The following is a 22,130-nucleotide window of genomic DNA, read 5'->3' on the forward strand; positions in this document are numbered from 1 at the left end:
ACCAGAACTATAACTTTCTACAATATTGTAATTAGATGCAATCTTTGGTGATTTTCCAATAAGTAAACAATAAAAAAAAGCCCAAGCATTTTTGTCAGGATGGTGACATAAGGGCTAGTTAGCATTTACACACTGCTTTGAAAGGGAGAGTATCTGCTGTAGAAAGGACACAGCACTCTCTGTTTCATGTGATCAGCTCTAGGAGAGACACCAAAGCAACACTCCCGAGATGTTGAGCAGCTGCAGAACGTTTTGCACTACCTCTTTGCAGTTCAAATCAGTATTAATAGTATCTGAAACAATTATCCAATTCAGTTTTCATTTATTTAAAAAAAATCCAATGGTTCCTTAAATATTTTTAGCATGCAAAAATAGCAGAAAGTTTGCTGTGCACCAGTTAATCCCACCTTTGCTTCAGTGAGCGCAGCTGGGCTCACCTTCTCTGCTTCACTTCACTTTTCACCCATGCTGCTTATAATCTGGTTCTACCAAGAATTTTAGCTTTCTGGGACAGGTTGCAAGTTAAGAGAGAAGCAGTAGAAACACACAAATGATACTGGAAAAAGCTTAGTATTATTTCAGTTTTTTTAGTCTCAGCATTGAAATGCCAAAGCAGGATGGATATGTAAGTACGTTCTAATTGTCTCTGAAGTGAATTAGTAAATTTTGCAATGTAAACTGGTGATTAGTAGTTGGATGCATGGTTTATGGCATTCAGTGGGTTGCCATACGCTGCAGGACACATCTTTTGAAGAAGATTTTAATCAACTCAAAAGACAATATGGCAACTGGCAGCCTTTTTCTTTATTGAAGCAAAGTCACAGCATTTTCATCACTATTCCCCTCTGTCAAAGGGAAGAGTTAAACAAAGGCCCCTGAAATTTACATTACTAACAGGCAAAAGATTGAAGAAAGAGATTACAAGCATATTTCTCTAAAATAAATAATCTACAAAGAGTGCTTTTTCTTCTTCAAAGCAATCTAAAAATGTATAAATTCTACAGTAGGGCAATCAAAAGATATTTTAACAACTTTCAATATTTACAAACAATACAAAAAATGCGCACACCATCAAATGATGCAAAATTCTTCTTAAAAATTAAAAGCTTCATTCCTACTAAGAACCAAAAACTCCAGCCAATATTTCAGTTTTAATTAATGGTCTTCTTTACAATTGGAAAACCGTTAAAATGTTTTTATTATCTGTAAAATATACAATAAAAACGAACCTCACTAAATTATTAAGGTTAAAAAAGAAGAGAAATACTGCAGGCAATCAAAAGGGAAAGTAACTGTAACTTATTCTTTGGTAACCAGAAGTTAGCAAGTATCTGTATTTCAAGTGATGAACAGTAATAATCTTCCCATTTTGACAAACAGAAGAAAGACTTCTGGCAAAACACAGCTCCCAAGTTTCAGTTTTGAAAGACAGGCTCCACCTACAGCTCTGTAGTGCAAGTTCTCAATGACAAATTTTGCTTTCTAATTCAGAAACATAAGCCTTCCAAACTCTGGCAGTACACTGCTTAATTCCTCTCCCACTTTTCTGTTGTCTGCTCACATCCTCTTCACACATCCAGTTGTTCCAGTTCTCTAAGGGAATATTCTAGTCAAGGAAGCAATTCACTTGGAAACAAGTGTTTCACCAAGTGTACATGTGTGGCTGCATAGCAGCTAGTAGTGTGTTATCAAACTCGGCTCCCTTTCCCATGTTTACTACATATTTCATTTTCCCTCAGGAAAAAAAAGTACCCCAGACCAATTCATAACCTGGTAAACTCATTGCTTTAGCAGGACGCTCTCCATCAAACACTGGAGCACACCCCAGTAACAAGCCATGTAACCCCAGCGCCAACATTACTACCTTCTCATTGGTGAATGTGCCTCATTCTGCCTCTTTCTGCTTAGTGAATGCACTTTGCTGCACCACTACAATGCTTTTGAAGCTAATGTCCAGCTTGTACCACAGGAGCCTTCCCGTTCCTCATCTTCTTTTGCACAATTGCAGTCTCAAGAGAAAGAAAAACTTCACACCCCTACAGGCTCTGAGAAAACTCACCCCCCACCCCCCTGAGGACTTCTAAGGCTTTACACAAAAAAATTCAATTTAACTTTCTTGAAGCCACAGACCACTCATTCAAGTCAAGTCCTTCCCATCCCATCCCAAGCTTGCAGAACTATCATTGCCTTAGCATTTAAACACACACATGCAGTTCATGGAATAAATGCTTAGCAAAGTAAACTTGTCCTGGTCTGGGCTTTTTTCTGGAATCTAGTCCTCTCATTTTTTAGATTAATATCCAATGCCTTCTGTCACTTTCTTCAGCTGAAGGGCTTAGTTACTTCCTTGAAGTACCTGGTTGAGTCATTAAGTCTAGATGGGCTGGATCCAAGGTCTCCTTGCAGCCTGCCTCCTCAGCATATGGAAAGTCATTCATGTCCATTTCATCACTGTTAAATACATCAAGCTGCCTCTCTTGCTGCTCTTCCAAAATCCTTCGGACCCTGCTCTCTGACTGTTCCACCACTTCCCCATCTCCTTCACTAATGACAGTCATGGGGCTGCTCTGGATGCGATTGCGGACATTGTACTTGCTGCTGGCAGCAGAGGGGGGTGTTCGTGACCGGCCATACCTGGTGCCAGAGAAGGACATGCTCCTTGGCATCAGGCCCTCGCTCTTGGCCCACTCTTCCTGGGCCCGTTTGCTCTTGCTGGGTGAGCAGGTGGCAGAGCTGTCTATGAGGTCAGGGGAAGCATCTGTCTTTGTCCGGTGGAACCGTGGGTCTGTGTTCTTCAGCATCTCTGCTGCAGACATGCGGGAACTGGTGTCACAGCGGCTCCCTTTCTTCAGCAGCAGGGCTTTGAAGTTGTCGTTGCTGGTGCTGCTCTTGCGAACGCTTCTCTGAATTGATCCAGCTTGTTTGAGGGTAGCTAAGGTTGGGGAAGCACCAGTGGGAGTTACGGGGGGTGACGGAGAATGGTTGCGGGTACGGTCGTCTTCAGAATCTTTACGGCCAAGGACTTTCCTTTTGGATCTGAGTTTGAAAAACAACAAAAAAATAGGACTAAACAAAAAAAATGAAATTTTTAACCTTCCCTAGTTAAACTCGGCTTAAAGAGATGACAATGAATCAAGCTAAAGCAGGGAGAGGGATAAAGGAGAAGTAATCTAAATCTAAAGCATGAGCAAGAATGTCACCAAAACTGTATAGGTATTAATGCAGGTATTGGACATATAAGCTAAATTTATTGTTCTTTTTCTGCACGTCTGGAACAATACTGAGGTCCAAAACACTTCAGTGAATCAAGTTTTCTGGAGCTAGTATTCAACTGCTAAGACTAATACATTATGAAAATTACACTCAATGCCATTTGTCTCTTAGTTTGGGAATTTGATTAAAAATATGTCACCCAGAGTATGTTGTTTAGGTTTAGTTTGGTTTACTATTTCATCTGATGCTTTCTGAAGAATTAGAAATGTAATTTAGTGCACTTGCTTTCAGAAAAGGATATCGCAATGTACTGCTGCTGAAGTTAAGACGAAGTAAAACGAGCCACATGTAACCATTCTGGATGAAATTATTTTTTAAAAAATAATCCCCTCCCTAACCCAAACATTAAGTTAATAGTGAAAACTCAGTTCTCCAGCTTCTATTAAGATGTACAGACAAAATTCACAGTTCTGTTGACGCTCTGTCATTGCAAGTCTTCGACTAAATGAAGGAGAGACCACCGTCCTGACATGAAAGTTATCTTTCCAAATGAAAGGGCAGAGTGGTTTTTAATTTAAAATCATGAAACTCGGAGTAAGTGGAAACTGGACTTCTGTCACCCCACTTTCACATTATTAGAAACCTTTACAAAAAAATTTACATGGCTGGTATCTGTAGCAAAGCTGCTTTGCTTCCTTGCATGCTAAGCAAGAGTTAATTCATAAAGATTGTATAAAGGCTAATTCTACATATGCTATTTTGGCAAAAGTTTAAAACAAGTCAGCAGACTTGTTAGAAATACAAGTTTATCGTGGTATAATTCCATACTAATTTTTATCAAGAATGTGTTCAATACAGACTATTCCCCCTGTAAAACAGGATTCTACTTAACGTGATCTTTGGCTGTACTTTAAGAAAGTCCTTAAGATTTTGCCAAAACAAGCTCAAATGTCTTTATGCATTGCAGCCTAGTGATAATAAAAAAAAAACCAAAACAAACCAACCAACCAGAGAAAGCAAAGTAGCAGGATCCATCAGCTGAGTAGGTGGCAGCAACAGACATTGCCATAAACTATGCCAAGACTTTGGAACAATCTTGTCTCTCTTAAGTGGTGAAGTTTATGCATATATCACTTATGCCACCCCCTCAGGCAGCTGTACCAGCTATTATTTTCAGCTGTTGCCTCCACCTGCCTTTCTGGAAGAAGAATGTAACACCAACATCCATTCAGCCTGAGGATGAATGGACACCAGAAGACAGCATAGGAATAAAATGACAACTTCAGCAGCAGCAAATATAAGAACCTTGTCTAGATTTAACTGTGTGTCAGTATCACAGGCACCAAATAAATTTGGTGCTTGGATGCTCTGCAAACCTGTTGCAAATGTGTGTGCATTACTTACAGGGAAAAGATCTCCCTTCACTAGGGTTTTGGCTGCCTATAGGTATCTTTCTGAGTGTACTGCTGCCAAAAACCAAATGAAATTCCAAATAAACAGAAAGCAAAATTCAGTTGTAAAGATCTGCAGGGAAAGATTTAGTATCCTAGCTTTGAGCGATTCAGTAAGACTGTGAATGCAGTGCAGAGCAGCCAGTTTGCTGTCAGCATCTAACTAGCTTTTCTCAGCATGTATGAATTATGGCAGAAACTTAAATATAAGAACCAAATTTGGTTTTGGTGGCTTTTCAGACAGAAATAGGGCACATATTGAAAGAAAACCATTGACTTAAACGTAGGTTGTTCTTCCTGCCCTTAACACACATACCACTAAATTTCTTATCTTACACCGAATCACGTATTCAAGAGTGCCAATCACTAGAACAATACCTTTCGGAAACAACAGAGAAGAAAACAAAACATTTTTATTTATTAAGAACCAAGGAAGATAGCAGTTCAAGTCTAAAGCCAACAAAAGCAAGGTCTTGATAACAAATGTGTCAAGCAGGTTTAACTATGTCACATCCAGTTCCATTGTCCATTTCCCCATAAAGTCATGAATTCCACGTACGTACATACACACAGAGATCCACTCTCTATCTGCAGATATACTGGAGAAAGTCTACTAGCCAGAATATTTCATTCTAAAACCAGATTTGTCACAGTCCTAGTGAGCACCATGCAACATGACTGCAACATACCGTTTTTAGAACAGCTCCTACAGGCCATGTCCTAAGGGGTAACTTAAAGTACATGACGTAGGTTATAAAAAGTCAGTATTATATATACGCAATTCTTGTAACATATGAAACAGACTTGTTTCAAAATTAAAACCAGCATTTGCATCTCAAGTGCTGCATTCTCCCAGCTCCCAGCCACTTTCTCAAAAAAGCTTTTTCCCATCCCTCAGTACTCCTGATGCAGAACTCACACACAGATGCACACACTGATTAAACACCTGGATAAACCTATTCAGATGCTGCCAAACACTTTCTGTGACCAGTTAATAAGAGACAGCCCCTCTAAATTTTGAGGTAAAAGACAAAGCCACAAGATGGCACTATCGCTACATTGAATCTAGTCTAAAAGCCCATTCAGTAGTTCAGAGTGGCAATAGTCTTCTGGGTGTACCGTTTAAACGGTGCACACATTTAATTTTGCGGTTTTAAGCATTTGTTTAATTTTTTTTTTGACAACCTAACGTGAACAGCAGAAAAATCTACTTTCCTATTCAGAATGATTTTGTTTTCAAGGGAAATGAATAATGTCATTAATAATAGAGCCAGTACTGCACATTCCATTCATGAACCAGTTTGACACAAAACACCCGACTTCAGGCTGGATTATGGCAAACTATAATCCAGCGTTTGCCATATGTTTTGCCATATGACTGACATGTTGTGTTACTTGCCAGTTTCAGCCACGCTTGCCATGAAGCATTAGCGTTGAGCCTCTGTCCCAAACTGCACCATATAAGCAGCGAAGAGAGTAAAAAGAGATGGAGAAGAACAAGAATGAAAACAAAAAGATACACAGAAAAAGCAACAGTAGAGTTAATATGGCAGATTGAGAACAGTGCAATAAAAACTAGATGCAAGTTGATATTTTAAGGGGCAGAATATTAATAATATAATCAACATTGAGTTAATCTGGTAGCTTTTAGTTCAGAATGGATTAAATATATTTGTAAAACAACAAAATACAAGTTCTTTTCCTTATCTTTTTCATATATAGCCTTAGAAGAAAGTTGATAAATGTGTGCTTTCAGTTAAGCAATGACTACTGTAATTGGGTATCTTAGTGAAACAATGTTAAATTAATTTTTGAGAGAACTATCAGACCTGACAGTATGGAAAAGGCAATTTCTGCAGTACCTGTGAATGGCTGCAAAAAGATCCTCAGTAGTCCTTGGTCGCGCTGGTGTTGCCACTCCATCCGTCTCTTCCCCATAACTATTGCTTGGCAGGAATGAACTATTTGCTGTATCTGATTCAAACACCTCCACTATGTATAAAGAATGAACAATACTCTCAGTCCATCATGGGAACCCAACAGGCATGTAAAGCTGAAACTAGCCCTCACTGCATCTCAGGCAAAGCATCCGAGAGACTGAGGGAGTGCACTGTTGTCATTATCACGATTTTAGAACAATGCTTTCTAATGAAACTGCAGTGCATAAAATGCCTATGTTGCTGACACACAAAGGCAGAGAACAATACTGAAAGAAAATTCTTGTCATTTCCACTAAAACACAAAATCAAAATTAACAAAGCTAACCATATTTCCATTGCATTTTTTAATCCTAGCACAGCTAAATAAAGCATCATTTTCTTTCCATGTCTGCAATAACAAGAAGTCAGAAACGAATTTAAAGAAATTTAAGTATTAATCTTATCCCTGCACCTTTAGGCTTCTAGTTTTAATTATCACAAGAGGCTCTTTTCTGTATAGAAGTTCACCTGAATGCTAGGACTGCTATTCTCACTCTCCTATAGCTGCATCTGAAGAAGAGTCAGGGAAAAGAGACTCACCACTTTCGCTCTCTTGAGATATGTGCTCGTCAGTGTTACTGCCGCTGTCCTGGCAGCTGCCTGAACTGATTCCTTCATCAAAAGTGGACTGCTCCTCCTGCCTGGGTTCTTCTTGAACTGGTGATGCAGCAGGCTGTACCACAAAGGCATTAGCTTCCACTGTCTCAGAGAAGGTGAATGCGGCAGCTCCTCCCTCAGGAACCAGTCTGCCAGAGTCCATCTCGCTAGAACTGAGTCCATCTGTAAGACAGTTTCTCGCCTCCCCGCCGTGTGCAAGCACAGCGTCTCTCTTAGTTGGGCTTGATGTGCTTCTGACAGTATCACTCACTTCAGCTATTTTCTCCACTGTAAGATCTAACTGTGGAGGTGGTACAACAAGGTACAGTTTGGGTTTCTTCGAAATTGGAGGTGGTTTCTTGCTTGGCAATACACCCTGAGTCTTGTTGGGAGATGCTGGTGGACCCTGAAGTGACATGCCAGAATGGAGGTCTTCACTCTGCACTGAAGAGTCAGGTGTGTCTTCAGTAGCTGTCCCCAGTGAATCAGTTTCAAAAGACTTGTTTAGACCTACTGCACTTGCAGGCTTTTGATCAGTATCAAGTGCAGTTACATTATCAGAGAGATTAAGAGGAGAACCCCGAGCAATTGTCTGAACCGAAATTTTAAATGAAGTGTTTTGAGTTTTCATTTCCTCTTCACCTAAGCTATTATTGGGTCTTAATGCGAGAGATGGCTTTACAGAAGACTGCAATGATGAATTTACAGTATCCTTTTCCTGAGAGATGGTTTCAGCAGCAGATTCAGGTGATGGTTCACCTTCCGTCACTTTTTTCACAGACCTCAGCTGCACCATTTGCAATGCTTTGGTAGTTACTAAGGGCATCACAGGTCTCGATGCATCTTGCTTGTTGAGTGGCTGTTTCACTGGACTGTAGCAAGGATCTTCCTGGTTACGTTTCTTAAAAGAATACTGTGAGCATATTGTTGCACCTTTTGTTAGTTTGGGATCAAGAGGTGGTGCTGGTGGCGGGACAGCTATGGGAAAAGTAGAAGGAGGAGGAACAGAGGAAGAAAATGAACTTATGGAGACTTCCTGCGGAAACCAAGGGACAGTCTGTGTAAAGGAAGAATTGACATCAGCTTCTGGTGGAGGAGGGGGGAATGTAGGAGAGGCTGGCAATGGTGACAGATCCATGACTTCTGCTGGAGGAGGAGGAGGGGGAGAGGGAGGAGAAAGTTCGGGACAATGCAGAGGAGGTGTTGGAAGAGGAGGTGGTGGAGGAGGTGTACCAGAATCTGGAGGAGAGCTCAGGGTGTGGTCCAATTTCTTCACACTCACACTCCCTTCAGTAGATGTATTTGAAGAAAGAGAAGTGGAGGATGAAGACATGGAGACTGAAGACAGAAGAGAGGACTTCCTTTCAGGCACTTTAGGCTTCAGCTTGGATTTCCCATTTCCTGATGACGCAGATTTTATAAGTACAGGCACTGGAGTAAGTGCAGTGGGTGTATTGGACTGGCTGGAGTACCCACTCGATGGCGATGTGACTCTGTGGGACTTCTCTGGAGAAGTGCTCTTTGGTTTGGCCGGTCCACTGGGCACTTGTGGCACAGAAGCCCTTGAACCATCACTGAACTGGCTGATGCTGTAATCACTGAGAGCAGATGATGTACTGGCAGAATGGGTCACCGTGGATTTTACCTGGTCATCTGCTACTGCAGCATAATCGCTATAGTAACCCCACTGGTCAGCATACTCTGACTTGATGCTACTTGTTTCACTCTGAGAGGGAGTGACTGTGCAGATGGAGTACAGGTTTGGAGCAGTGGTGGAAATCATGCTGCTGCTTGCACTGACTGAGCTTTGGCTGCGGGAGCGCAGCACCCAGGGATCCTCATAATCACTGCAGGGGCTCTGGGACGGGGAGCTGCCATTTTTGCACTTGAGATTCAACTGCAGAGAATGCTGGAGGGTGGCAATAAGGGTTTCATCAAGTACCTGTCCATTGGACTGCGCTTTTTTCTTGGGCATCCTTCTCAGCGAGTCTGTTCTGGATGGTGGCAAAGGTGGCTTCTTTGCCTTTTTCAGAGAGATGTTTCTTGCAAGGGATTTGTCACCTTGGCCTATCTGGTCATCCTGATGTTTCTTCTCCTTTTCTTCAAAGACATTTATCACACTGTCTCTGGGGTTCCCAAAACCATTAGTATTATTGCATGGCATGTCTGACTTTAGTCCAGAGTCCTCATTCATGGAACTATAAAAACCCTCATGGTCTACAGAATACAGAGAAGTAGAATCATCCCTGACTGAAGTCCTCTCCAGGCTGCTGCCGCTCAAGTTGCTACCAGGAGTGTGACAGCCTGGTGAAGTACAAACCACCTTGTGTAAAGGAGTCTCACTGTTTTCTGCAGACTTGTACAGCCAATGCTCTGTGCTGTGCCCTGCTGTTTGCGCTCGCTCCCCTGAACAGCTAGATTCACTCCTACCATCACTGTCCTGGGAAGAGTTTGGTAAAGCAAGATTGTTCCTACAGCTGTAACTTACGTTCTGAGACCCAACCTCTGCATTTCCAGGACTAGTAAGAGAGACAGCAGAGTCACCAAGAGAAAGCATCATGACAGTATTATTTGGGATGGTATCTGAAGTCTGAGAGTGATGTGTGGAACTGGTCTCACTCCAGTTTCCACTTGATGAATGGTGATCTTCTTTCGCACTTACTGCGCTGCTGACAACAGGATTGTCTCTTGGCTTTGGGTAGGCAGCAGAGCTGGTAATTTTACTATCCAATGATCCAACACTTTGGGCAGTGTGAATAACAATAACTTCTGAGGAGGATGACAGTGTTGCATTGGGTATGATGCTGGTTGAGTAGGTGGCATGAGGAGAGACCACACATGCTGGGCTTGAAGACTTTTCACTATCATAGCTTCTCACCTCTTGAGACTTCGGCCTCAACAAGGTCCCTGTCGTGGAATTATTTGTCAGATGTACAACACTGTCATCCACTTGCAAGTTACTCATCTGATGGGGTAAAGCATCAGTGATGTCTTCTGTCTGCCTAGAGATGCTCTGTGTCTGCTCTAGGGATTGCAGAGACACTCTTGCACCAGACCGAGGCAAGCTGTGAAAACCTATATCATTATTTTGGCGAGAAGTAAATATAACTGCAGCAGAATCACTCATCACTGACATGTTTCCAGATGAGCTAGAGAACTGAGACATCTGGGCTGCAATGCCTTGTCCTTTTTGTGCTCGTATTCTTCTCATTGAAGGGGGCACAACTTTAATTTCCTCCGTCTGGCAGCTGGTGTCCTTGGTTTCAGAGCGCTGCATAGCAGAGCGATAGCTGTCTAGTCTCCCTAGCGTAGAACAGTGATCTGGGACATACATCGAATGCCCTCGGAAATCACTTTGGCCCGTGCCAACTGCTGGAGTCAAAATAAAATAATTATTCCTTGAAGCAAAAATTCACCTTTATCTTGTTACTAATTTAAAAACAAAATACCCCCAACCAAACTACTTGATACCCATGGTCTTGAAGATTATGCCTTCTGAAAATGAATCTGCAACAATGGATTTTGCACAGGCATTGTGTGTTTTCTGTATTTCTCTTCCCTTTTTCCTTATTACTAGGAACCTTCTGCTTACAGAATCGTCTGTGTTCCTGCTGCATGAAATCCTCTGTTTATGACATGGTAATAATTTCCATAGTAATCAGTTATGTCAGAAACCAAGTAGCGCTGTTTGACTTCCAGTAGGCAAAGCAGCAGGAACAGACAAAAGCCTGAGAAACACAAAGTGTGCTTCCATGCTAATGCCTCATGCAATAAAGAAAAGGGAAGGAAATCTGGAGACTAATGTGAATAATCAGTTCTGCTTTTTAAAAGCATTACACTTCAAAAAAAAAAATTCATTGGACACAAACAGCTCTTCAGGTCTTGCAGTACATCTGAAAGGAGGTCAATACATTGAAATATACATTGTTTTACCACAAATAATATGTATGCTATAACAGCATTTATACAAAGATATTATCCAACACTACAAAGAAAATCATTAAATAATATATCTCCACACAACTACTTTCTATTTATCATAAAGGAAAAGCTCCATCAGGCGGGGAAAAGAAACAGCTAGTACTGATGGTCATCTCATCCTCAACACCATCAGGGAATAAAAAATAACTGTAGGCTTTTAAAATGAAGTTATAATCACACATTGGCTTAAAAAATCCCTTTGAGGACAAGGGGAAAAACAGTTTAGTTCGAAATATAGTTATCACTGGGTCAATAGAAAGGACTCAGGTTCTTTTAAATTGACAGTTTTATTGGTAGACGCCTTTCAAAAGCATAACCAGAGGACTGCTTTAAAATTAGTCTGTGTAAGGCTGTTGCTTTTCAATTCAGTTGCACTACTGTATGAATAGCAGACACAAGAGGCAAGCAGGCTGCTGGAGATTCTTGTAAGGATGGTGCATGTATCACTGCTGAGGAAAACCAGTTATTTCAAGTCTCCGCCTTAAAGCTATTCTCCGAAGCATGCCTGATAGGGTTGTTCTTTCATATTTACTATATGGAACTAGATCAGGAGGATAGGTATTCTTATCATGCAGCTTTAAACACCACTTAACAGACATATAATTATCCTTATTCTTGGCAGGCAAAAGAGGCATGTAGGATAAGGAAAAGAGGGCTCTGAAAAGGCTACAGTGAAAGCAGCACACACAAAAAGATTGTCTACTTCTTTTCTCCAGGCACATAAGTAGTCTTTTAGCAGCTTAAAGCCTATTTAGTGTGCTTTGTGTAGATTCTCTTCCTGTCATGAAAACGTAGCCTCTTTCTGCTTCTGGTAGAGGTTTGCAGCAAAACTAGATACTGGGATGCTGGCAACATTCTGGGTAATCTAATATGAGATACTGTCAGAACAGATGGAATATTACAGCCAGTCAAGAGAGCTATCTGCATATTTTGTATTCAGTTCTTAAGAACTGTACAGTAAGAAAAATAATTTAATTTAGTTTTCCACATGTATCTTTTCAATTGAATCAGCTTAAGAGCTCAAAAAACATTAAAGTAGACATTGTGAATGTTTCTGGAATCATGACTTCACTGATAATAACTGTTAGCCAATTAAAAATAGCCAGTAATAAAAATCTGTATAGCAAGTTATATAAATAACCAAAGAGATGGGGCATTTTTCTTTTCACTACTATGGAATGTACACACACACAAACATACGAGACAGAGGATGGGGATTGCAGAGAATGAAGCTACTGTCACTACAGCAAGTATCTAACACCATCACATACTGACTTGTGGCTCAGAACACCTCATTTCAGTATGCAATACTTTTTTATTCACAAAGGAAGCTAAATGCACTCCACTTCACAAGCAGCGCAATGCACACAGATAGTTTATGCTTGTTTAAAATGTTACTGCTAGTGAAGGTAGATGGCAAAGCAGGACAGCACTGGACTTGCTAATCTCCCCTTCTTGCAAAAACAGGAGGGTCACAGGGCACTATCGGGACATCCTGCACAGCGATGCTTTAAAATGTCCAAGATACAAAATTAAACCTTGGTGCTCTGTCTAAGCTACTGAGAGGACCCTTCTTATGTCAATCCAAGCTAAGCTCTTTTCTGGCAGGGATGGCTGTGCCAAAATGCCTTGGGGCGCAGCTCCAGCCCTATCCCTTGGCAGCCGTACACATGTAACTTAGGGTTCAGTCTAGTTTGCTCATGGCAGCTGCATAAATTGACTCAACAGCAGTAAATCTTCACAACCTCCACACTGCAGGGAAGCCCATCAGGGCAGGTGTTTGCACCAGTGCAAAGCCTCCTGTCGCTGAAGTAGTTCAGAGCCCAAATGAACGCAAAGTTCTGACAGGGCAAGTCTGGTCAGTCTCAGAAGTATAAACTACAGGGTGATATCCTTCAATCATTATATGGTATGTGGTGAGGGAAGTGCCTTTTCATGGTTGTTGCTATTACAAGAACACTAATTTGAGGTTTTATTTTTTTTTTAGAAATATAGCATGTTCTGAAATTATTTCAGCTTTGGTTTTGGCTTTACATATATGCACAATCTCATGCAAAGCTGTGACGATTTACTTGCCCCTTATAATACAGCAATTCATCTTTTTACAGTTCTGTTTCCTGAAGAGGGACAACAGAAATCTGCAGGGAAAATGGTTCAAAAAAAAACCAACCAAACAACCAAAGGGGAGTTGGAACTAGATGACCTTTAAGGTCCCTTCCAACCCAAACTATTCTATGATTCTATGATAATGTTTAAGATTAACATATTCTCTTACAATGTTGAGGATTTTTAAGATTTCAGTGGAATTCAGAGAAGGGTATCGAGGAGTATTCTGTCAGCAACTTACAAACGCACCATTAACCTCTCACTGGCTTCCAGAGTAACTTCGAAGGTTTTCAAGAATCTTTAAAATCAAAGCCCCATTATTGGCATTTAAATAAATAGCAGTCACGAGTTACAAGATTTCTGCAACACCAGAATCCAGAACTGAATCAGGGCTTTTAAAGAACACCATCCACAAGTCCATCTAGTTGCAGGCACAATGTCTGTGCAGACAGCAGCAAAAAACACTGCAGAACAGGACATCAGGTTACAGATGCTGAATGCTAGGAAGTCAGAAGTGGCTGCAGATTGGTGGTATGATAAATGTGGCTGGAAGTAATTCACAATCATCTTGTCTTCATTTTATATTATCCTAGGTTCATGAGCCCAGCAGCCAGTGCTATGTCCATCACAGGAGAGCTGTATCTACACTCTTTTCTTCTTTATTACTCTACTTCTTGCTGAAAGTATCTCTTATGGCAAATGTTCTTCCCTAATGCACGTGTTCAGTGTAGAATCCAGCAGCAAGTAAAGAAAACCCACTATATGGAACACGCGACACATGCAATGTATTTAACATCTCTTGCATGGAAGCACAGAGAAGAGGTTCAAATGCGTACCTTAGCGTCAAGAGCTTGGTCCAAGATAGGCATATACAGGTTACAACATTTTTCCCTGACTCTGGTAGGTAGTGCTACTGCTCATTAGAGATGACAGGGACTGCAAATTTGATGGAAAAAAGAAAGTGTCTACAGGTAAACTCTAGGGCCAGGCACTAGCTACTAGAAGACCTCCTGTTTCCCTGTGACGCTGGCTGGTCTCACGGCACCAGCAACTTGCTGCAGAGAGTGAGCAGCCCCCTGCCTTGAAATGAGTGCAGAAAACAGAGTATTTGAGAGGATAAAAAGCATGTGTGTTGATATCACAAAGAACATGCTTATTTCAACTACTGTACAGAAGTAATCTCTTTTCCCACACTACTTCTGAATACTCATTTCTACTATAAGCATTTGTCTCCTGTGCCACTAGCACATTCCTAAGATTTGTTACTTTCACCTCCTCAGGCCCCACCTACCAATCCTCCTCCAAACCTGGTGATCTGGCCAAGTCACTGTGCAGGCATCAGAACACCCCCCAGGTCCCCAGAAATTCTTCATCTATTTCATGCTAGTATATATATACACTAAATGATTTTTAATAGCCACTCAACAAGAAACAAACAAGTACTTTGGGCTTACAGTAATTTTAAGGAATTTTCACTGTGCTCCATGAAGCATCTGTAATCTCTCAAGAGTGAAGAAAAATACTGCAGAGAATCCTGCAATACTTCTCAGTGATGCCAGCGAAAAAATCCAAACAAATTAAAATCTTTGTGTATATCACTGCCATCCTGAAAGGGAAAATTTTGATGAAAATACAGGGATTTTAAGATCTCTTGATTCTGTTCATTTCACTAACTGAACAGGCTCTAATAAAGATTATATTACTGGCATTGCTGTCTTTCACCCCACCATTATCAAAAAGCAGATGATGTGTCATTTGTAACACCTTGATCTCTGGATGAATAGTGCTGGAAATGCACAATATTGAAACTACAGCTATAAAACTAGTATTAGTTAAAAGGCACAATAACTCTGAAAAAGAAATACTCTCTTCAAAGACTTAAAAGTTGCAACTTGAAGCAAGATGCCGAATTACTTGACTTGAATAACTAGGTATTTTCATGGTATTTCTGTAGGAACACTGGACATCTGGAATTCTTACTCGTGGGACCTACAACTTGAATGACTACTAGTACCTAAAGGACTAATTGGATAAGGATATCAATTAAAAGGAGTCTCCAATGGAACAGCTGAGTTCCCGAAGACCAGAAGGACTTATATGTCTCCATGTTGCTGAGATGGAATGATTCCCACTAAGGCATGTCCAAGGAGAAGCTTCAACAGCCCCAGGCGATACTTAGGACACTGGCTGGTATCAACAGGGGGTCTGAGGTGGGCTCCAAGAAAGCAAGTGAAGGACTGAGAGTTCAGGTGTCTGTCATATCCACCCTGATGACCAGCAGGAGGTCCTACAGGTGACAGCTCTGTGAACTACTGAAAATGGAGAGTGGGGAAACGAGCTGAAGAAAAGCATATGAGGTCATTCTGAGTAGACGGTGGGGAGAGGGGAAATCACAGGAGTCATAAATGTCCTGAATTGAACCTTAAGGTAAAAAACAAACAAAAAAAAAAGGATTGAAATAATTCAAGGAAAATTCAAGGAAAGTATACACAAAGAATAAAATTAGAAGACTTTTTTTGAAAACCACAAGAGGACAGAATCTTTCTGTTTGATTAAAGAAAAGCAAAACATCTGGCAGCAAAAGAAGAAATCAAAAGGTGGAAAACTTCAAGATGGTTTCCTCTCTCTTCCCCCATGTTTTATTTGGAAGATGAACTGCAGTGGAACCTATATGCAGGTCTGTGACTTGCTCCTCCTGCAAGACAGGGAGGGAGTTTGGGACACCAGAAGCTGAAGCTGTCTGTTGGTACCTGGGACTGCATTGGTGCAGAGCCCTGGAGAAACACTCACAACCATGCAACTTGGTAGCTTCACAAAAAGAAAGTTAGTCTAAGCCAGACCCTAGAGCACTGACACACAGAAGGGACCATGGAAACGAGAAGGCATTTTGCTGCCTTTATTTCATCTGAAGGGTCAGAACGTGTGAAGGAAGCTGAAAATAACCAAGAGCCAAGAAATGAGCAAGGCCTGGAACAGGTTCTCCCAGAGAGCTGCTCACCTCTATAAAACTTCTGTTTGAGAATCACCATCTTGCCTGAATTGAGAATACTGGTTTGCCTATAAGGTATCATCTAAAGATGATAGCTATAAAGTGATGGATAATGGCAAGACAGAGCACAGAAACTGAAAGAACAAGAATTTGAAATAAAACATTAAGTATAATTACATCCTGTAAGACAATGAAGGTAATTCAGAGATGCTGCGTTTGGCAGAGAGAAACGTGTTGCCTTCTCGTCTTATTTTGCTGTTGCTCTGTTAAACAGTACTGAGAGGGCCCCCCTGTTAAAAAATAACTGTTCCATAAATAACTGGCATCTCTAAACTGGTAGGCATCACATATTCTTATTCTGTCTTAGAATCCCATCTATCACATCACATCACATTTCATTTACACAGTATTTTTTATGCGTTAAGTGTCCAGGCTACACAGAGAGATTAGTTCATTACTGGAAGACACCTGTGAAAACACAGCAGTACTACAATGCTTAAAAGTAGATTGTTTAAAGATATTTCAGCACACGCCTCAAGGGCGTAGTTAATGATTCCTTTCAGTATGTTTGGGTAAATTCTACAAGGGTATCAAGGGTATCACAGTCGCTGACCTCACACCAGTAATCAGCACAGGCTCTCTCTTCTGTTTGGACTTTTTTGTTCCAAAAGAGCCAAAGCAGCCGGGGAGAATCCCAGCAGCTTGGCCTGGCAGAAGCTCTTCTAGGCTCTCTTGCATGAAATGAAAACAGTCAAGCTTGGTTGAAGCTTTGAGGCTCTCTCAAGTTTCTGCTTCCTTCTGAAGGATAAACAAGAGGTAAGAAGAATCTCCTATATGTGGCTGTTATTCAGCCTGCGCAGAGCAACTTTGGTGTATCAAGGGATTTTCATCTTTGTGTAAATATTATAGCCATTCACAGCAATGCTTTAGGGCAGAAACAAAGAGATTTACTCAGCTGAAACCACAGGGAGAATGTCAATATGCACAATGCAATTGCTTGATTTGGAGTTTAGTCTGGATCCTTGTTCTGATCAAATGAACTGTAGAATGTTTTAAAACAACTTGTTGTTTGTTTTGGGACAGTGTAAGGGAAATAGGGAACAGAGAGCTACAGAAATATTTGGGGAGTGACGGGGAGAAAAGGCAGAAAGAGCACAGAATAAGGATGGAGGAGACTCAATTTATTCCCAGCCTTGCCAGCTGCCTGGTGGGTGACTCCACTGCAGCATGCCTAGTTTCCCCATCTATAAGATGGAGACACCGATAACTGTTCTTTTTTTTGAGCACACTTTGTTTTTTATTGATGGAAAGCAATAGGCTAACAAGATGGGTACTGCCATCAGCGTTTTCCTGGCATATATTTTGCTGTCCGGATGGCATACAACCACCATGGAAGCAACATGAAGCTCCTCAGACAACTTCGATGGCAGGGCAGATGGCTAAAGCCCCGTGTGCCTGCTGGTTGTGGGCCAGGGAACTGTCCTGAGTGAGCTCCTACAGTGAAATACTGCCAGACCTTAAATTTCCAGAACTTAAAACAGGAGCCAAGGAAAACCTTCAACCAGAGCAGCATGAAATGTGCTCAGCATACAGATGAAAGACTGAAATCAATACTATAAAACCTGTCACCATTAGCAAACAGACCGGCAAAAGTCACAAACTTCTTTAATTGAAGAATTCTTTTTAAGATGGATGCCAACTGCATTCTCAGTTTATTCCACCAGGTAAACTACAGGTTTTTTTTTAAAAAACATTAAACATCTGTCTGAAATGGTCACAAATGTAACCATTTTGGAAATACTGCTGGCAAGAAGTATTCTCTGCACATCCATCCAAGTAGAGTTGTCACTCATTTAAGAATCCACATGCCTGAAAGAGCATCAAGGACCTCAGCAAGTTACAAATAGTAGTTTGGAACAAAACATCCTGCTTTTCTCTGCTATCTGCCCTCAAGGTTGCTCTTACATACATCAAGGATACTTTGTGTTGAAAACTACAACCTTGGTATGCATGTCATTTTTCAAAATACCACACCAGACTCAAGACCACTGTAATGACTCTGAAAATCAGAAGTTTATGTGATGTCCTGTAACAGCTTTGCCTTTAAGTGACACAAGCATTTTTAAGGAGTACAAGTCACTTCATCTCAGCTCTAGCCAAGCAGCAAAGTAATTTAGTTTAAAATGGAAAAAAGGAATGTAAAAAGTATCCATCCTGAACAGATGAGAGTTGTTGCTGCTACTCCTCAAACCAGCTATAACCATGGTATCTGAGGGCTTAGCCCTAGAGAGCCCTAAAACAGGAGAAGGGAATCTTTTGTTAAGAATAATTCAGTATGAAGTTTTGTGTAGCTTTGTTTCCAGTTTTCATCTTTGTTTGGTTAGAACAGATGTACATTATTTTATTTAAATTTCAAGCTTGCTTATAGTTGATTGCAAAGCTGATAAATGTGGTGTTCTCTCTCAGGAAATAACAAATTCATATTCCAGCCTCCAGAAGGACTCCAGGTCTGGAAAGTGTCTCCTGCCACATAGCAAGACTTACTATGGACAGTGAAGAGGGAGGAATGGAACCCAGGCTATGAGGAGAAGCTCCTTATGAAAGGCACAAAACAGCATCCATTCCACAAGAAGAGATGGACTAAGACACCTGACAGATTTAGACAAATCTCAGTCCAGAGCAGCAGTTCATCATGTGAGATCCAAAGGTAATGAAATTTAAAGCTGTCTAACTTCAGCTACCCTAACAGCACTAGGGCAAGTAAGTTTTCTTTCTTAAGCCAGAGGATTCACATGGCAGCAGTGTTTCATTATAGGTGCTGAAGGAGCACAGTTTCACTCTCAAACTATACTTCACATACTTGTTTGTTTCCTGGCTTTCTCTGTGCCTGGTCCTCTAGCTCATTTAAAACCCACCTGGACAAGTTACATACTTTTGCTTCTGTTCTGAAAAATCTAGACAAGGAACCAAAAATTGAAAGCATAATTTAAAAAGAAAGAGATGCAAAATGCAAGGTAGAACTTACTGAAATTGTCAATATATAAGGTGATTTCACACATAAAGTACCTAAAATTATGTTCTGCCAGGCTATTCTAGAGGACATTCTTCCTCTACTCCAAAAAAGGGAGGGGGGGATAATACAATTTTATTTGTGAAGTTACCATTTGGGAAAAACTGAAATATCTTTTTAAAAAATAAACAAGAATGACCAGAGAGTTCTGCCAAAAATGTGTCTGAAAGGTCTGCCAACATTCAGCCTGCTTCATCAGCCTTGAATATCATGTATGCTACTAACTGTGAAAGAGAACAGCCTGAGGTAGTGTAGATGTCATTAAGCAGGCATTTTTCCTTTGGAATACACGCAATAGATAACGAGCCATGTAAATTACTTCAAATCAACTAACGTTGCTACTTAAGGGGTCACCAATTAGATCTAATCTGAACTGGAAAATATACAGGTTTTTCACTGCTGATACAACTCTCGTCAGATTCAGGGAGGCGTCCATGAATTGGTTTACTTCACTGAGTAATTATTTGCAAGCCAAAACACCTGCCCACTTCAGTTCTGCTTTAGTGAAAAACCTGATGGAGTAGACCAAATCTCCAGGAAAGCACTAAAGATCAGAAACCTTGCAACCCTGCAGATTTCCATTGTACCAGCGCACCACATCCCAGATACCTTGCTCCCTTCAACAGATGGAAGTCACCAGATAAAAGGCCCTAATTCCCAGATGCCCGGTGGCAAGGAGGCACACACATATTTGGAACTGTAATAGGCTATCAGACTGTATTGGTTTCATGAGCACTGATAATGTTATTAGTTGAGTAACGATAAGCAGTGACAATGAACAGTGTATGGAATACAGTTCTGATGAGCCATACCTAGCTCCTTTTGTATGTTGTCAGGGATTCCTGTAATAGTCTTTCTCCTTTTGACTTTCTTCGGCCGTCTTACCACCGTGTCAGTGTAAATAAGAGACCGCCGAATGCTGGCTTGGCGGTCGAAATTCTCCCCTAATACATGGTAGAACAAGCAAAGCAACATTACTTCCAAGCACGCTGACATCATGCACTTTCTTCCACTAGTTTTGTTGTAGAAATGGAAAAAAAGGCATTAATAAATGATGTTAGCTTTGTCCTACAACGAAGGTTTACACTGAAGGAAGATACGGCACATCATCACTGTAAGGCTTCATACACACATAACCATTATGCAGTACTGCAGCTTCTAAAAGAAATTTTGACTTCCTGAGCCCAGTTCAGATCCGATGAGAGCAGATCAATTCTACAAGTGAACAGAATCCTTGCTTTAAATTGGCCCTTTTTGCTTTTTTTGTGTGTGGTTTTGTTATTCTATTTTAAAGTAATGAGCTAAAGAAAAAGCAAGTCTGTTCATGAAAATGAAAAATCACAATGGTTTATAGAGGAACAGACATTGCTGCTGGCAACAGCTATTGCAATGTCTTTGCACAGCTCCATCATTAAATCACACAAGACACTTTTTTTCATTCCAACTTGCTCTGAACCTGTCAAGTGTACCACATTTCTGGTGGTCATCTTTTAACATGAATACAAATAAGTACTATGGAGCACGCAGAGATCAAACTGATCTTGCGGTCTCATAAACATTTTGGTCAGAGTGGAAGCTGCTTAAAATTGAAACTTTATAAATTATTATAAAAACATGCAATGACCAAGAGCTGAAAAAATGTGTGTATAAGTGCACACTGCCAGACAAAGCCTTATGACGACCATGTGCTGTACCTTAATGGGACCCAGAAGCACCACTATCATTAAGCAGCTTCTCCTTATGAACTCACTTTTGTTTAGAGGCTTATAATTTGGCTTTTTTACTAGTAGCAAGATAAAACTTGCCCAAAAAATTTGCAGCCGAGTTAATTCTCTGTCACTTCTAAAAATTTTACTGACTACCCCCCCATAACTCACATGTAATTTACATCTTTAGAAGTTAAAGCATTTTAAATCACTGTCCTCTAGGTGACCCATTTACAACTTGAATGCAGAAAAAACTTGACATATGCGTATATGGCTTTTGTCTCATATACTTTTTTTTAAAATTGATGACCAAATTATTTGCCTCTAAAAAGTGATTAATGCACAGTAACTAACATGTCATAAACATTATCCCTGGCTGACTGCACATCAGTATGATGTGTGTCATGCAAACAGCATAGAGAATCTCATTACTGCTATAAAAGTTAAAGATATAGTCATATACTGAAGTGTAGCACATGGACTTATGAAAATGCAAGGGAAAAAATGTAGCAGTTTCATTCATCATATTGTAAATATAAAGACTCTGACTCTGTTTGACTGGAGCCTTGTGCTCTCATGAGCCACATTGGCACTAAGTGGAATCCTTGCAGCTACCAAGTGCCAGTTTCATCCAAGTGTTGGATTGATTGAAGTCAGGGCAGATTAAGGGAGAAGGAAATCCATGTAAAGTATGAATTTAGAGCTATGGATTCCCTGGCTTAGTAGAAGCCCTGAAATATTCAGATAAAATGACTATCCACCATCTGGGGCATTACTACTTTTAGGGTGTTAGGACCCTCAGGGTGAGGACCATTAGGTAGCCCTGCTATGCAGGATAATAATTCTAGCCACGTTATAACGAAGCTAAATAATTTGAAGGAGAAAATTTTTCACTTCTAAACATATTTTTACCCATTCAAAGGCCAACAACTATGTCCGCAATGGTGAGCTGCAAGGAAATCAAAACAGAGCTTTGAATGCTTTGGAATACAGTGTCAATCATAAGTAGGGGGTGCAAACATGGAGAGAGTCTTCTTA

At 40.7% G+C, this 22,130-nt stretch overlaps 1 protein-coding gene across 15 annotated transcripts in view; it reads right to left on the reverse strand.

Moving 5' to 3' along the window:
• Nucleotides 1-786: 786 nt before the first annotated feature.
• The window catches only part of NHSL1 (NHS like 1), a 179,715-nt gene continuing 158,371 nt past the window's right edge, over nucleotides 787-22,130 (reverse strand). For 7 of the 15 annotated variants that reach the window (XM_069851987.1, XM_069851985.1, XM_069851990.1 and 4 more), the window contains 4 exons: nucleotides 20,199-20,330; nucleotides 7,184-10,612; nucleotides 6,527-6,656; nucleotides 787-3,036 (listed from right to left, as the gene is read on the reverse strand). In XM_069851987.1, coding sequence (XP_069708088.1) covers nucleotides 2,340-3,036; nucleotides 6,527-6,656; nucleotides 7,184-10,612; nucleotides 20,199-20,330 — 4,388 coding nt within the window. In that variant the 3' untranslated portion in view covers nucleotides 787-2,339. Of the gene's footprint in view, nucleotides 3,037-5,984; nucleotides 6,116-6,526; nucleotides 6,657-7,183; nucleotides 10,613-20,198; nucleotides 20,331-22,130 lie in introns of all 15 variants that reach the window. The other 8 variants (XM_069851989.1, XM_069851986.1, XM_069851992.1 and 5 more) reach the window with 6 other exon arrangements.

This window comes from Phaenicophaeus curvirostris, chromosome 2 (assembly GCF_032191515.1).
Source record: "Phaenicophaeus curvirostris isolate KB17595 chromosome 2, BPBGC_Pcur_1.0, whole genome shotgun sequence".
In the NCBI taxonomy this organism is placed as follows: Eukaryota; Metazoa; Chordata; class Aves; order Cuculiformes; family Cuculidae; genus Phaenicophaeus; species Phaenicophaeus curvirostris.